The sequence below is a fragment of the Entelurus aequoreus genome, linkage group LG01 (assembly GCF_033978785.1).
Source record: "Entelurus aequoreus isolate RoL-2023_Sb linkage group LG01, RoL_Eaeq_v1.1, whole genome shotgun sequence".
NCBI lineage: Eukaryota > Metazoa > Chordata > Actinopteri > Syngnathiformes > Syngnathidae > Entelurus > Entelurus aequoreus.
This window is the reverse complement of record NC_084731.1, coordinates 64,368,691-64,382,534: the sequence shown is the minus strand read 5'-3', so window position 1 is coordinate 64,382,534 and position 13,844 is coordinate 64,368,691. Positions and strand designations below refer to the sequence as shown.

At 40.2% G+C, this 13,844-nt stretch overlaps 2 protein-coding genes across 3 annotated transcripts; one reads left to right on the top strand and one right to left on the bottom strand.

Annotated features, from left to right (window-relative positions):
• Positions 1-5,681: 5,681 nt before the first annotated feature.
• On the top strand, positions 5,682-9,372 carry LOC133635772 (uncharacterized). 2 transcript variants are annotated; one of them, XM_062029176.1, is made up of 9 exons: positions 5,682-5,795; positions 5,973-6,793; positions 6,961-7,147; positions 7,263-7,511; positions 7,677-7,801; positions 8,198-8,244; positions 8,329-8,477; positions 8,606-8,767; positions 8,982-9,372. In XM_062029176.1, exons 1-9 carry the CDS (start codon positions 5,744-5,746, stop codon positions 9,011-9,013), a joined length of 1,824 nt encoding a protein of 607 aa, XP_061885160.1. In that variant the 5' UTR covers positions 5,682-5,743; the 3' UTR covers positions 9,014-9,372. The 2 variants fall into 2 exon arrangements, with proteins under 2 accessions (XP_061885160.1, XP_061885073.1); XM_062029089.1 differs by having other exon boundaries at positions 8,955-9,372.
• On the bottom strand, positions 9,288-11,208 carry LOC133635862 (P2X purinoceptor 7-like). The gene is made up of 3 exons (XM_062029304.1): positions 10,766-11,208; positions 9,901-10,119; positions 9,288-9,588 (listed from the first exon to the last, which is right to left on the bottom strand). Exons 1-3 carry the CDS (start codon positions 11,020-11,022, stop codon positions 9,435-9,437), a joined length of 630 nt encoding a protein of 209 aa, XP_061885288.1. The 5' UTR covers positions 11,023-11,208; the 3' UTR covers positions 9,288-9,434.
• Positions 11,209-13,844: the final 2,636 nt, after the last annotated feature.

Here is a 13,844-nt window from a genome sequence, read left to right as displayed (position 1 = left end):
CACAAGACTGTCTTAGAAGTGATCATTTGAAAATGTTAAATTTGAAAAATGTGCACTTAGAGAAAATATAAAAATAAAGTGTTGCATATTGATATTTATCTGTTTCTATATATATTTATTGTGAGAAATAATTAAGTGTGTTTCCACAAAGATAAATATAATTAATTATTAATAATAACATAGAGTTAAAGGTAAATTGAGCAAATTGGCTATTTCTGGCAATTTATTTAAGTGTGTATCAAACTGGTAGCCCTTCGCATTAATCAGTACCCAAGAAGTGGCTCTTGGTTTCAAAAAGATTGGTGACCCCTGATATAGATCAATACAGTCTGCAAGGGATACAGTCCGTAAGCACACATGATTGTGTGTGCTGCTGGTCCACTAATAGTACTAACCTTTAACAGTTAATTTTACTCATTTTCATTAATTACTAGTTTCTTTGTAACTGTTTTTATATTGTTTTACTTTCTTTTTTATTCAAGAAAATGTTTTTAATTTATTTATCTTATTTTATTTTATTAATTTTTTTAAAAAGGACTTTATCTTCACCATACCTGGTAGTCCAAATTAGGCATAATAATGTGTTAATTCCACGACTGTATATATCGGTATCGGTTGATATTGGTATCGGTAATTAAGAGTTGGACAATATCAGAATATCGGATATCGGCAAAAAAGCCATTATCGGATATCCCTAAAAACTAATGTAAAGTATCAAAGAAGAGAAGAATAAGTGATTATTACACTTTAACAGAAGTGTCGATAGAACATGTTAAAACAGAAAATAAGCAGATATTAACAGTAAATGAACAAGTAGATTAATAATCCATTTTTACAGTTTGTCCCTCATAATGTAGACAAAATAATAGAATGACAAATGACACAATATGTTACTGCATACGTCAGCAGACTAGTTAGGAGTCTTTGTTTGTTTACTTACTACTAAAAGACAAGTTGTCTAGTATGTTCACTATTTTATTTAAGGACTAAATTACAATAATAAACATATGTTTCATGTACACTAAGATTTTTTGTTCAAATAAAGACAATAGTGACATTTTTTTATGGTCCCCTTTATTTAGAAAAGCATCGAAAAGTAGCGAAATACATTTTGGTACCGGTACTGGTACCAAAATATTGGTATGGAGACATGCCTACTCCACACAAAGATGCCCAAAGAGAAGTGTGAAACTTTGATCTATTGACTGTGAGAGAGCTCATGATTGTTCAAATATTGAAAGCTGCTCAAATGAGCCCACGTGTGACCGTGTCAATTTGAAGAGTGAATTTGAACAGCGCAGTGTAAACAAGTCTTTTGGACCAATGAATAGAATAACTCAATCAATAGTGGCAATTTTGGGGGGCAAATTCTCTCCTTGTTCCTTTCACTATCAACAGAAATGCTGCAGTTTGACAATTTTCACAGAAACAACAGTACTGCGCATTGAAGTCCCTCAACAGTGTACAAAACGGTCTATTTTTCGGTGCATTTAACATTCAATAAACCCGCTTCAGCAATTAAAACATATCTTACGAAGTACTGTCAAAATTAAAAGAATTGTGTAAAACTAATGAAACATGAAAAAATCAAGAAATAAAATATTTGAACTCACAATTTGTAGGACCCAACCGAGGTCGTATAAGCCAGTTGCGGGCAAAACCATTTTACCGCCGGGACAGCTTAGCTAGCTTCCAGTGTCGGCCGACCTCGTCTCACAAGATCTAGTTTCTCTTAAGTATCCTTCTTGAAAATGGCAGTCCAAATATACAGTTCACTTACACTTGTAAAGAACATAATGTCATGGCTCTCTTGAGTTTCCAATCATTTCTACAACTCTTATTTTTTTGTGATAGAGTGATTGGAGAACATACTTGTTGGTCACAAAAAACATTCTTGAAGTTTGGTTCTTTTATGAATTTATTATGGGTCTACTGAAAATGTGAGCAAATCTGCTGGGTCATAAGTATACATACAGCAATGTTAATATTTGCTTACATGTCCCTTGGCAAGTTTCACTGCAATAAGGTGCTTTTGGTAGCCATCCACAAGCTCCTGCTTGAATTTTTGACCACTCCTCTTGACAAAATTGGTGCAGTTCAGCTAAATGTGTTGGTTTTCTGACATGGAGTTGTTTCTTCAGCATTGTCCACACGTTTAAGTCAGGACTTTGGGAAGGCCATTCTAAAACCTTCATTCTAGCCTGATTTAGCCATTCCTTTACCACTTTTGACATGTGTTTGGGGTCATTGTCCTGTTGGAACACCCAACTGCGCCCAAGACCCAACCTCCGGGCTGATGATTTTAGGTTGTCCTGAAGAATTTGGAGGGCGGGCGGAATCAGGCGTCTTTTCATGTTGTTCTTGCTATTACCAGGTCTATATTGGCTGTCAAAGTGTACCGCCTTGTCGGAATACGTCCTCATCCTTCTACTATCCAGGTAAGAGGCATGATTTATGATCTACAATTAACTTACACAAGCAGAGAAGCGATGATGTCAATACACAATAGCACTCATACTTGGTAAATATTTAAGTCTTGAAATGTAAATGGAGTGTTGTTGGCAGTTTTTGGATGTTATTTATTAGGTTTATGGGTGGAATAGAGGCCCTCCCATTGGCTGTGCTGTAAACAGGCTTTTATTTTCGATTATTTACAAGATAGAAGGCATTAAAAAAAATACAGTCGTCATCTTGGCAAAAAAAAGGTGCTAACTTTCCAAAGTGGTGTAAGCGTTATATCCTGCCTTCAAAACAATTTGAAATTCTGCAAAATATACATGTTCTGTTCAACCACCACTGGTAACATAAGCTAGCCAATAGGGTTGTCTTGATCCAAATATTTTGGTACCAGTACCAAAACGTATTTTGGTACCGGTACCAAAATGTATTTTGATACTTTTTGATACTTTTCTAAATAAAGGAGACCACAAAAAATGTCATTATTGTCTTTATTTTAACAAAAATTCTTAGGGTACATGAAACATATGTTTATTATTGTAATTTAGTCCTTAAATAAAATAGTGAACATACTAGACAACTTGTCTTTTAGTAGTAAGTAAACAAACAAAGACTCCTAATTAGTCTGCTGACGTATGCAGTAACATATTGTGTCATTTATCTACCTATTATTTTGTCTACATTATGAGGGACAAACTGTAAAAATTGATTATTAATCTACTTGTTCATTTACTGTTAATATCTGCTTATTTTCTGTTTTAACATGTTCTATCGACACTTCTGTTAAAATGTAATAATCACTTATTCTTCTCTTCTTTGATACTTTACATTAGTTTTGGATGATACCACACATTTAGGTATCGATCCGATACCAAGTACTTACAGGATCATACATTGGTCATATGTAAAGTTCTCATGTGTCCAGGGACATATTTACTGAGTTTATGAATAAGATATGAATTAAAAAAAGAAAAGAAAACATATTTTGTGACAATAAAAAATTCCGATGTAATCATAGTAGTATTGATTAGATACGCTCTTGTACTTGGTAACATTACAGTGTAGATCCACCCATGGCATTTGTTTACATTGTGACGCCGGTGAGCTATTGTATCCTCCTACGATGTGTAGTGAAGCATGTTTAGCTATTCCTCGTCCTCCAGTGATACTGCTACTTGTAAGAAACTTACTTTATTTGTTGCCATGGAGGCGAGGATTAGTGATTTAGAAGTAGCTAAAACACTGCCGACTGCGGATGGATGTTAGCTGCTAGCTAGCTAGCCATGTCTTAAAGCACCTCTTCCTGAGGGTGTTTCAGTGTTATAACTTCACCTTTATCTATCCCTTTTCTGTCTACACACTGTGTCTGCTTGTAAGTACTCTGTGTGTGTGCGCGGCCGAACATGATGCTCTGCTCGTATAACCAGCAATGCCATGACGTGACGTCATGCCCGGGAACCGGTACTTTTCAAACAGAGTATAGTACCGTTTTTGATTCATTAGTACCGCGATACTATACTAGTACCATTATACTGTACAACCCTACCAGCCGGTGGCGTTCCTATGCTCAGACTTATACTAACTTTAATTATAAACAAGGGAAATTGTTACATTCTTTGGTCTGAAAAATGGAACTTTGGGAAAGGGTCATATTCATAACCCACGGGGAACGGTATATACCCTATTTGGATCAATAAGGAGTCTGCTCAGCCTTGTAAAGCTTTAATTTAAAAAAAACAAAATTCACGTATCATAGCTCTTAATTAATAATTAAAACCAATTTTGATGTGAGGTTTGGCACCACAATTTTAACAGCTGCCTTTTCACTTTTTTTCCACAGTGCCTGTTACTTTTATCCCCTGCATGCTGCTAATCCATGTTGTCAGAGAGGTGGATGATACAGGTGCAGAGCAGCTTTAATTGTCATGCAGGTGTTGATGCAACCCATTTATACCCGTATGATTTTTGACTGTGTGAAATTGTACAGTACTGTGAAGCACACCATTAATTATGTGTTAAATGACTCACTTTCCCATTTTTTGGTTCCGCCTGTCCTAGTTTTATAATGTGCAGGTGTACTTACCTGCTGTTGTGGTAAGTGTGGCCATAATCACACAAAGCAAATAATGCAGGAACTAGGGTTGTTCGGTATACCGGTACTAGTATAGTACCGCGATACTAATTGATTGAAATCAGTACTATACTGCCTTTGAAAAGTACCGGTACCGGTCTTTCATCCGAGTGCCGCTGTGTGGCGGTGACTACAGAGCCAAGGCGCATGATGTTGAGTGTGTCAAAACACACACACAAAGTGCATACAAGCAGTAACATCTTGGAGAGGAAGAATGGCAAAAAACGAAAATTCTACTGGTTAATAAAGAGTGTGTGAAGTACAATATGGTGGTATTTGAACTTCAAAACTAACAATAAAAACTACAATTCTACTGGTTAATAAAGAGTGGGTGTCCGTGTGAAGTACAATATGGAGGTATTTGGACTTTAAAACTAACAATAAAAACTACAATTCTACTGGTTAATAAAGAGTGTGCAAAGTACAACATGGAGGTATTTGGACTTCAAAACTAACAATAAAAACTAAAATTCTACTGGTTAATAAAGAGTGGGTGTCCGTGTGAAGTACAATATGGAGGTATTTGGACTTTAAAACTAACAATAAAAACTACAATTCTACTGGTTAATAAAGAGTGTGCAAAGTACAACATGGAGGTATTTGGACTTCAAAACTAACAATAAAAACTAAAATTCTACTGGTTAATAAAGAGTGTGTGAAGTACAATATGGAGGGCAACAATAAAAACACAATGTGTTTAATGCCCTTTAATTTATATTTTAACCTTCTAGAATTTTTCTTTGAGTGCAGTAAGAAACATATGTTTATTGTATTGCCGGATTTTCTGTTAAAATAAACTTTTTCATAGTTCCTTTCTTTGGAAAAGTATCGAAAACATATCGATATACATTTTGGTACCGGTACCAAAGTATTGGTGTCGGGACTAGCCTAGTAGGAACACAAGTAATGTCATCAATCCATCATTCAATCAATGTTTATTTATATAGCCCTAAATCACAAGTGTCTCAAAGGGCTGCACAAGCCACAACGACATCCTCGGTACAGAGCCCACATACGGGCAAGGAAAAACTCACCCCAGTGGGACGTCAATGTGAATGACAATGAGAAACCTTGGAGAGGACCGCATATGAGGGAAATACAAGAGAACAAGGATGCCAGACGGACTGGGTACCGATTGGGAGAGCACCAACAGCAATGACCAGTAGCAAGAGCACCCAAACAGGGAAAATACATCATAGATCAAAGGGTATGTCTATTTCGGTGATGAACATGATTCTGCACATCACAGTACACATTGCACAGCTGCCTGTGCAGAGTAGAGTAGACAGATAAATTAGGTGATTCAAAGACAAAAATTAGTATGTGATTCTAGTTTAATTTTAACAGATTATATAAAACAACTTGTGTTTGATTTTATTGCTAGGACACCAGGTGACCCCAGAGATCCTCGAGAGGGTTAGAGCTCGGCTGGCCAGGGTTAGTGAAGTCCCATCGTCAAGTGTAGCAGCTCCATCTGACAGCCCCGAGATGCAGACTAACATAGCAACTCCAGGTGCTCCTGCATTGTTTGATGTAGGACCAGCATCAAGTCCCACTGCGCCTTTTGTTAGTGGTTCTTCCGATGACAGCTATGTGCCGAGTGAGTCATCGACATCGGATCCGTGTCAATCTGACGGGTCGCCAGATCGCCCACGTACTCACCAGATGCGTGAAGAGGGCTGCCACAAGGAACCGAAGTACATCATCTTTGAGTCGTGCCTCCAGAGTCTCGTCATGTGGTGTCACTGTCCAGTCTGTGGCAGCCAGGACATAAGCCCTTCTTGGGATTCAAACGGTACACAGCTGACCATGACTCTTCAATGTGCATCATGTGACCAGAGGAGTAGTTGGAGCAGCCAGCCAAACATTGGCCCTTATGCCGCGGGCAACATCCTGCTATCTGCTGGCATCCTCTTCGCTGGCGCATCTTCTGGCAAGGTGTTGCAAGTGCTGAACAGCATCGGAGTGGTCACGTATGTGAAGAGGACATTTTTCAACCACCTGGAGCTCATCCTGCAGCCAGCCATCAAAAAGGTGTGGGAGGAACAGCAACGGACGCACCTCACCATGCTGCAGGTGGAAGACCGACCCCTCGTCCATGGTGGTGATGGGCGAGCAGACAGTCCGGGACACAGTGCCAAGTTTGGTACCTACACCACAATGGAGCTTGTGGCCAATGTGGTTCTCGACCTTCAGGTTGTACAGGTACGACCATATAATCTCACTAAAACACTAGTAACATAATAAGCAGAGAAGGGATTTTCCAGAATTATCCTAGTAAATTTGTCTAATAACATTAACCATTTCAATGTATACTAAGCCCCTTTTTCATTTTTTTCTTTGCTCATTGTTTTCTGTTATATATATTTCAGAGCAACGGATGTCTTGGCAGCTACCATATGGAGATGGAAGGACTGAAGAGGATGGTGGAGCTGTTGATCAGCTGGGACCTGGATGTCGGGGTGCTGGTGACAGACCGACACAGACAGATCGCTAAATGGATTTGCGAAAACATGCCCAATACACGGCACTGCTATGACATCTGGCATGTTGCAAAATGTTAGTTGGATTATTTGTATGCATGACAAGTTGTGAAGTAGTGTGTACATATTAGTGATCAGATGAATGCCATATTGTATTTAATCCACAAATTTCTGCTTTTTTCTGTTTGTAGCCATCGGAAAGAAACTGAAGGCCATCTACAAGCATAAGGACTGTGAAGACCTGAAGCCCTGGGTGCAAAGTATAATCAACCACCTCTACTGGGCAGCAGTGTCTACACCGCCTGGAGAGGGGGGACTTCTGGTTGCCAAGTGGAAGTCTGTGGAGCGACACATTCAGAACATCCACAAGGACCATGGCGACCTCTTCCCAATTTGTACTCATGGACAACTGCAACGGCAAAAGAAATGGCTCAAACAAAGTGAGTAGGCAAATAAGTTGCCCGAAAGCAGTGAGGGACTAGCAGTATTTTCCTGCACATCTTTTGAAAGTCAAAAAATTCAGATAAACTTGTAAGTAAATAACCAGTTTAAGTTGACTGGAACATTTTTGTTGAAACATTGTTCTATTTTAAATGTATGTTTAGGTTCACGCTCAGCAGTGAAACTGGAGGAGGTGGTCAACAACAAGTCCCTGCTGAAAGATATCGCCATGCTGTCGGGTGAACACCAGACTTCCAAGGTGGAGGCGTTCCATAGCCTTATCATACAGGTGAGAATTAGGCTGATCGCCTGTAGGTGGCGTCGGTGGTTACCACCTGCCACTAGGACTTTGGTGGCCAGGGAGCAAAATACTAGAGCATACTAAATGTAGCCTTGATACAGTCAGTGTAAGCAAGAGAATGTTAGAGGTCCAACATAGTGGCTAGGCAGTTAGAGGTCCAACATAGTGGCTAGGCATCTTGGTGAGAAAGATTGCAAACAATTCTGGCGTGGTGTTAAAATTAAAAACAAAACAGCTTCATTATTGCAGGAGATCAAGCTTTAATAGCTGACTATAAACAGTTTAATACACAAACATTTGTATTCAAATTTACAAACTATTTATAAATTTACACACACATTGTATGGACGCATGATTGAATAAAGTGTCTTTTATCTTATACAGTTCGCACCGAAAATGTATGTCTTCTCATACATCGGAATGCTGTGCAGGTATGTTTCCACACTAATCTAAGTGTCACTAGTGTGTGCCATACTTTAGTACTAATTATTACATTATTCTGTTACCACACCTAGGAACCTGCTTGCTGGGCTGCACTGGAATGAAAACTCGAGCCGCCCTATAGCCACTACACAAGCGGGTGCTGAGCTCTATGCAGTACGCTACCCGAAGTATAAAGCAGGGGGCCATGTGGTCAAGAAAATCACGACAGAGCCAACATACCGTAAGTGTAGAGGACACAAAACATGTAAACACTTGAAAACTTTGTATCATGATAATAATACTGTCAAGTTTCACTCTCCATGAGTATATTATGTTGTGAGCAGGAACATGTACAATTGTATTTTGCAGGCTACGTAGATGACTTGATCAGGGAGGTTGTTGCTGGCTGCAGACAGACCCCTGACCAGAGAACACCAGTCAGCGTCACTGTGGATGTGCCTCCCTTCCTCTGCGATGAACTGGAGAATCCAGACAAGGAGGAAGCCATCGCCAAGCACAGGAGACGCATCGGTAAGTGTTAACTGCCCTCCCAGTAACAGTTAGAGATGCTACCTCAGTAGAAGCATTTAAGTCCCATCTTAAAACTCATTTGTATACTCTAGCCTTTAAATAGACCCCCATTTTTAGACCAGCTGATCTGCCGTTTCTTTTCTTTTCTCCTCTGCCCCCCACCCCACACCCTCTCCCCCTTGTGGAGGGGTTATTCCGGTGACCATGGATGAAGTGCTGGCTGTCCAGAGTTGGGACACGGGTTGAACCGCTCGCCTGTGCATCGGTTGGGGACATCTCTGCGCTGCTGACCCGTCTCCGCTCGGGATGGCCTCCTGCTGGCCCCACTATGGACTGGACTCTTACTATTATGTTAGATCCACTAAGGACTGGTCTTTCACAATATTATGTCAGACCCACTCGACATACATTGCTTTCGGTCTCGCCTAGAGGGGGGGGTTACCCACATATGCGGTCCTCTCCAAGGTTTCTCATAGTCATTCACCGACGTCCCACTGGGGTGAGTTTTTCCTTGCCCGTATGTGGGCTCTGTACCGAGGATGTCGTTGTGGCTTGTGCAGCCCTTTGAGACACTTGTGATTTAGGGCTATATGAATAAACATTGATTGATTGATTGATTGATTTATTTTATTGATTAAGTACAGTGGCCATGTGGATTGTGTTGCAGTCACTGCACGTCTTCGAACCCCGTGTAGTCCATCGATGGGAATGTTGTCCTAATCTTATGTACTACACAAGCTGGTAGTACCACCCTTATCTCCTTTCCCAGATATCCCCAGCAGAAGCGGACAAACTGTCGATAGGCTGTGTGTCGTCTCCGCCTGCAAGTACAAAATAGTTGTTAGCAAATGATGGCAGCTGTTATTATCCGGACATGGATACACAGTGACTCACTGTTCTCTGAGATGCAAAAGACATTGTCATGCATTCTATTCATTTGTCATTTACTGTTGCAGTAAATTGTAAATATTGTTGACATCTACGGTTTTATGTATGTAATACTTCTATGATATATAATGTCATGTACATTGTAGCACAGTACATTTCACAGATTAAGAATAAGATAAGAAAGTGCTCATTCTGACTTATCTTCCAAAGGTTGATAGAATTATTTAAACTTATTAGTGCTTCACTCATTTTGCTGTTGCTGCAGCACGCCATATTGCTGTTCGTAGGCGTAATACGCTGTCTGCAGCACCCATTCATCCAGACACACAGATGGAAAGCCAGGGTGGTCTATGATGCACGTCTCCACCCTCTCCTCCTCCATCGTTCTGGCCACTGCATCTAGCTCACGACAGCAGACACACTCAGCCACTGTCTCCATGTTCACACAGTTGTGACATGTACACCTGGAAATAGAAATATTCATAATATTTGTAAATCAATTCTTATTATGGACACCTGCAATCTGCAAACATGTGGAATAATTAATATTATCATTGTCTTGTTGTGGATCTTATTAATCTACATGCATATTTTTAGTATTGCCAGGATATGGAGCTGTGGCCCATAGAAATAATGGGTAATTAATTAGGTTTGACATTGTGTCAATGATAGATACTTAGTCTATAGATAGGCCTGGGGTGTAATTTGTAACACTAACAGTAACAGTGCAAGACTAGGCCACAAGCTAAAACTAGTCTATAAATAAATAACATTTTACCATTCTGTATTCTGAAGGCGATCTATGTCGTGTGCTACTCCAGCATTGTGTCAATGATAGATACTTGGTCTATAGATAGGCCTGGGGTGTAAGTTGTAACACTAACAGTAACAGTGCAAGACTAGGCCACAAGCTAAAACTAGTCTATAAATAAATAACATTTTACCATTCTGTATTCTGAAGGCGATCTATGTCGTGTGCTACTCCAGCATTGTGTCAATGATAGATACTTAATCTATAGATAGGCCTGGGGTGTAAGTTGTAACACTAACAGTAACAGTGCAAGACTAGGCCACAAGCTAAAACTAGTCTATAAATAAATAACATTTTACCATTCTGTATTCTGAAGGCGATCTATGTCGTGTGCTCCTCCAGCATCAATAGCAGCAGCGTCCTCCTGACAGTCTTCGTCAGCTTCGGGTTCAAAGCGGTATGGCTCTATCCCTCTCACAGCTTCTGAATCGCTTCCAATCCCCACTAGTTCTTCACTTGCACTTTCCTCATCCAAAAATCTTTCATCCTCGCTCAAATTAATGGGGAAATCGTCGCTATCTCGGTCGGAATCGCTCTCACTTCTGGCGGCCATCATTGAAAACAATAGGAAAGACTCAGCAGCCCCAGCTCTTGTGACGTCACGCTACTTCCGGTAGGGGCAAGGCTTTTTTTTTATCAGAGACCAAAAGTTGCGAACTTTATCGACTTTGTTCTATACTAAATTCTTTCAGCAAAAATATGGCAATATCGCAAAATGATCAAGTATGACACATAGAATGGATCTGCTATTCCCGTTTAAATAAAACAAATTCATTTCAGTAGGCCTTTAAGTGCACAGGAAGCCAGTGCAAGTGAGCCAGTATAGGCGTAATATGATCAAACTTTCTTGTTTTTGTCAAAAGTCTAGCAGCCGCATTTTGTACCAACTGTAATCTTTTAATGCTAGACATAGGGAGGCCCGAAAATAATACGTTACAGTAATCGAGACGAGATGTAACGAACGCATGAATAATGATCTCAGCGTCGCTTGTGGACAAAATGGGACGAATTTTAGCGATATTACGGAGATGAAAGAAGGCCGTTTTAGTAACACTCTTAATGTGTGACTCAAACGAGAGAGTTGGGTCGAAGATAATACCCAGATTCTTTACCGAGTCGCCTTGTGTAATTGTTTGGTTGTCAAATGTTAAGGTGGTATTATTAAATAGGTGTCGGTGTTGAGCAGGACCGATAATCAGCATTTCCGTTTTCTTAGCGTTGAGTTGCAAAAAGTTAGTGGACATCCATTGTTTAATTTCATTAAGACACGCCTCCAGCTGACTACAATCCGGCGAGTTGGTCAGCTTTAGGGGCATGTACAGTTGGGTGTCATCAGCATAACAGTGAAAGCTAACACCGTATTTGTGTATGATGTCACCTAGCGGCAGCATGTAAATACTAAAGAGTGCAGAGCCAAGAACCAAACTCTGGGGAACTCCGCACGTTACCTTAACATAGTCCGAGGTCACATTGTTATGGGAGACGCACTGTATCCTGTCAGTAAGATAAGAGTTAAACCAAGACAAGGCTAAGTCCCAATACGTGTTTTGATACGCTCTAATAAAATATTATGATCAACAGTATCGAAAGCGGCGCTAAGATCAAGAAGCAGCAACATAGATGACGCATCAGAATCCATCATTAGCAATAGATCATTAGTCATTTTTGCGAGGGCTGTCTCCGTAGAGTGATTTGCCCTGAAACCGGATTAAACAGGTTCACAGAGATTGTTAGACGCTAAGTGTTCATTTAGCTGCTGTGCAACAATTTTTTCGAGGATTTTCCAGATAAACGGAAGGTGGGACACCGGCCGGTAGTTTACCAAGAGATCAGGATCGAGGTTAGGTCTTTTGAGTAGAGGATGAATAACCGCTTTTTTGAATGCTAGGGGAACAGTGCCAGAGGAAAGTGATAAGTTTATAATATTTAACACTGATGAACCTAACGATACAAAAAGCTCCTTGATAAGTTTCCCAGGAATTGGGTCAAGTAAACATGTTGTTTGTTTTGTCCCATTTACACATTTTAACAATTCCTCCAATGTTATTTCATCAAAGAGAGAGAAACTATTTTGGAGGGCAGTGTCCGTCGTATATACAGTCGTATCTGTGTTAATAGAACCCAGTTGTGGCTGGGATGCGTTGTCTTTAATCTCTTTTCTAATGAGTTCAATTTTCTTATTAAAGAAATTCATAAAGTCATCTGCCGAGTGGGTGGAGCTACTGGGAGGAGTCCCTTGTTGGGTTAGCGATGCTACTGTACTAAACAAAAATTTAGGATAATTTTTGTTGAGGTGGATGAGATTTGAGTAATATTTAGCTTTAGCTGAGGTAAGCATGCGTTTATAAGTTATTAAACTATCACTCCATGCTTGATGGAAAACCTCAAGTTTAGTCGTGCGCCATTTGCGTTCCAGCTTTCTACATGATAATTTATGGGCTTTAGTTTCTTCTGTAGACCATGGGGTACGCCTTTTAGGGGCCCTTTTTAGCTTTAGCGGTGCTATACTATCAATGGTGTCGTGCAGGGCGTCGTTAAAGTTGTTAGTGAGGTTATCAATAGAGCCCACATAATTTGGGAATGGTGCCATTACCGAAGTCAGTAGGTCAGCAAGAGTCATCGTTGTGGCAGCATTAATGTTGCGGCTGCTATAGTAGTTATTATTATTATTATTAGTTTGTTGACAATGAGTCAGAACTTCAAATTTTATAAGGTAATGATCGGACATTACTTTAGTGTACGGGAGTATCGTAACTTTAGAGGTGGTGACACCCCTGACAAGCACTAGATCTATCGTATTACCGTTGCGATGCGTGGGTTCATTTATTATTTGTGTAAGACCACAGCTATCAATTATAGTCTGGAGCGCCACGCACGGAGGGTCCGATGGGGTATTCATATGGATGTTAAAGTCTCCCGTTATGATTATATTGTCGGCGTGCGTCACAAGATCAGCAACGAACTCTGAGAATTCACTGATAAAGTCCGAATAGAGCCCTGGGGGGCGGTAGATAACAGCCAGGTGGAGAGGCAGCGGTGTGACAAACCTCATAGTAAGCATCTCAAATGAGTTATATTTATTATTTGGGTTCGAGGTAAGGTTAAAGTTTTTGTTGTATATTAGTGCGACTCCCCCACCCCTTTTAATGGGACGGGCAATATGCATTCCCGCATAGCCAGGAGGAGACGCCTCACCCAGCGCAAAAAACTCGTCTGGTTTGAGCCAGGTCTCGGCTAGACCAACGACGTCGAGATTGTTGTCTCTAATGAGCTCATTAACTAATAACGTTTCGGAAGATAATGATCTTATGTTTAAAAAGCCCATACTATAGGTAGTGGGATGTTTTGAGGAGTTTTTGTTGAAATTATCCGTAGTAG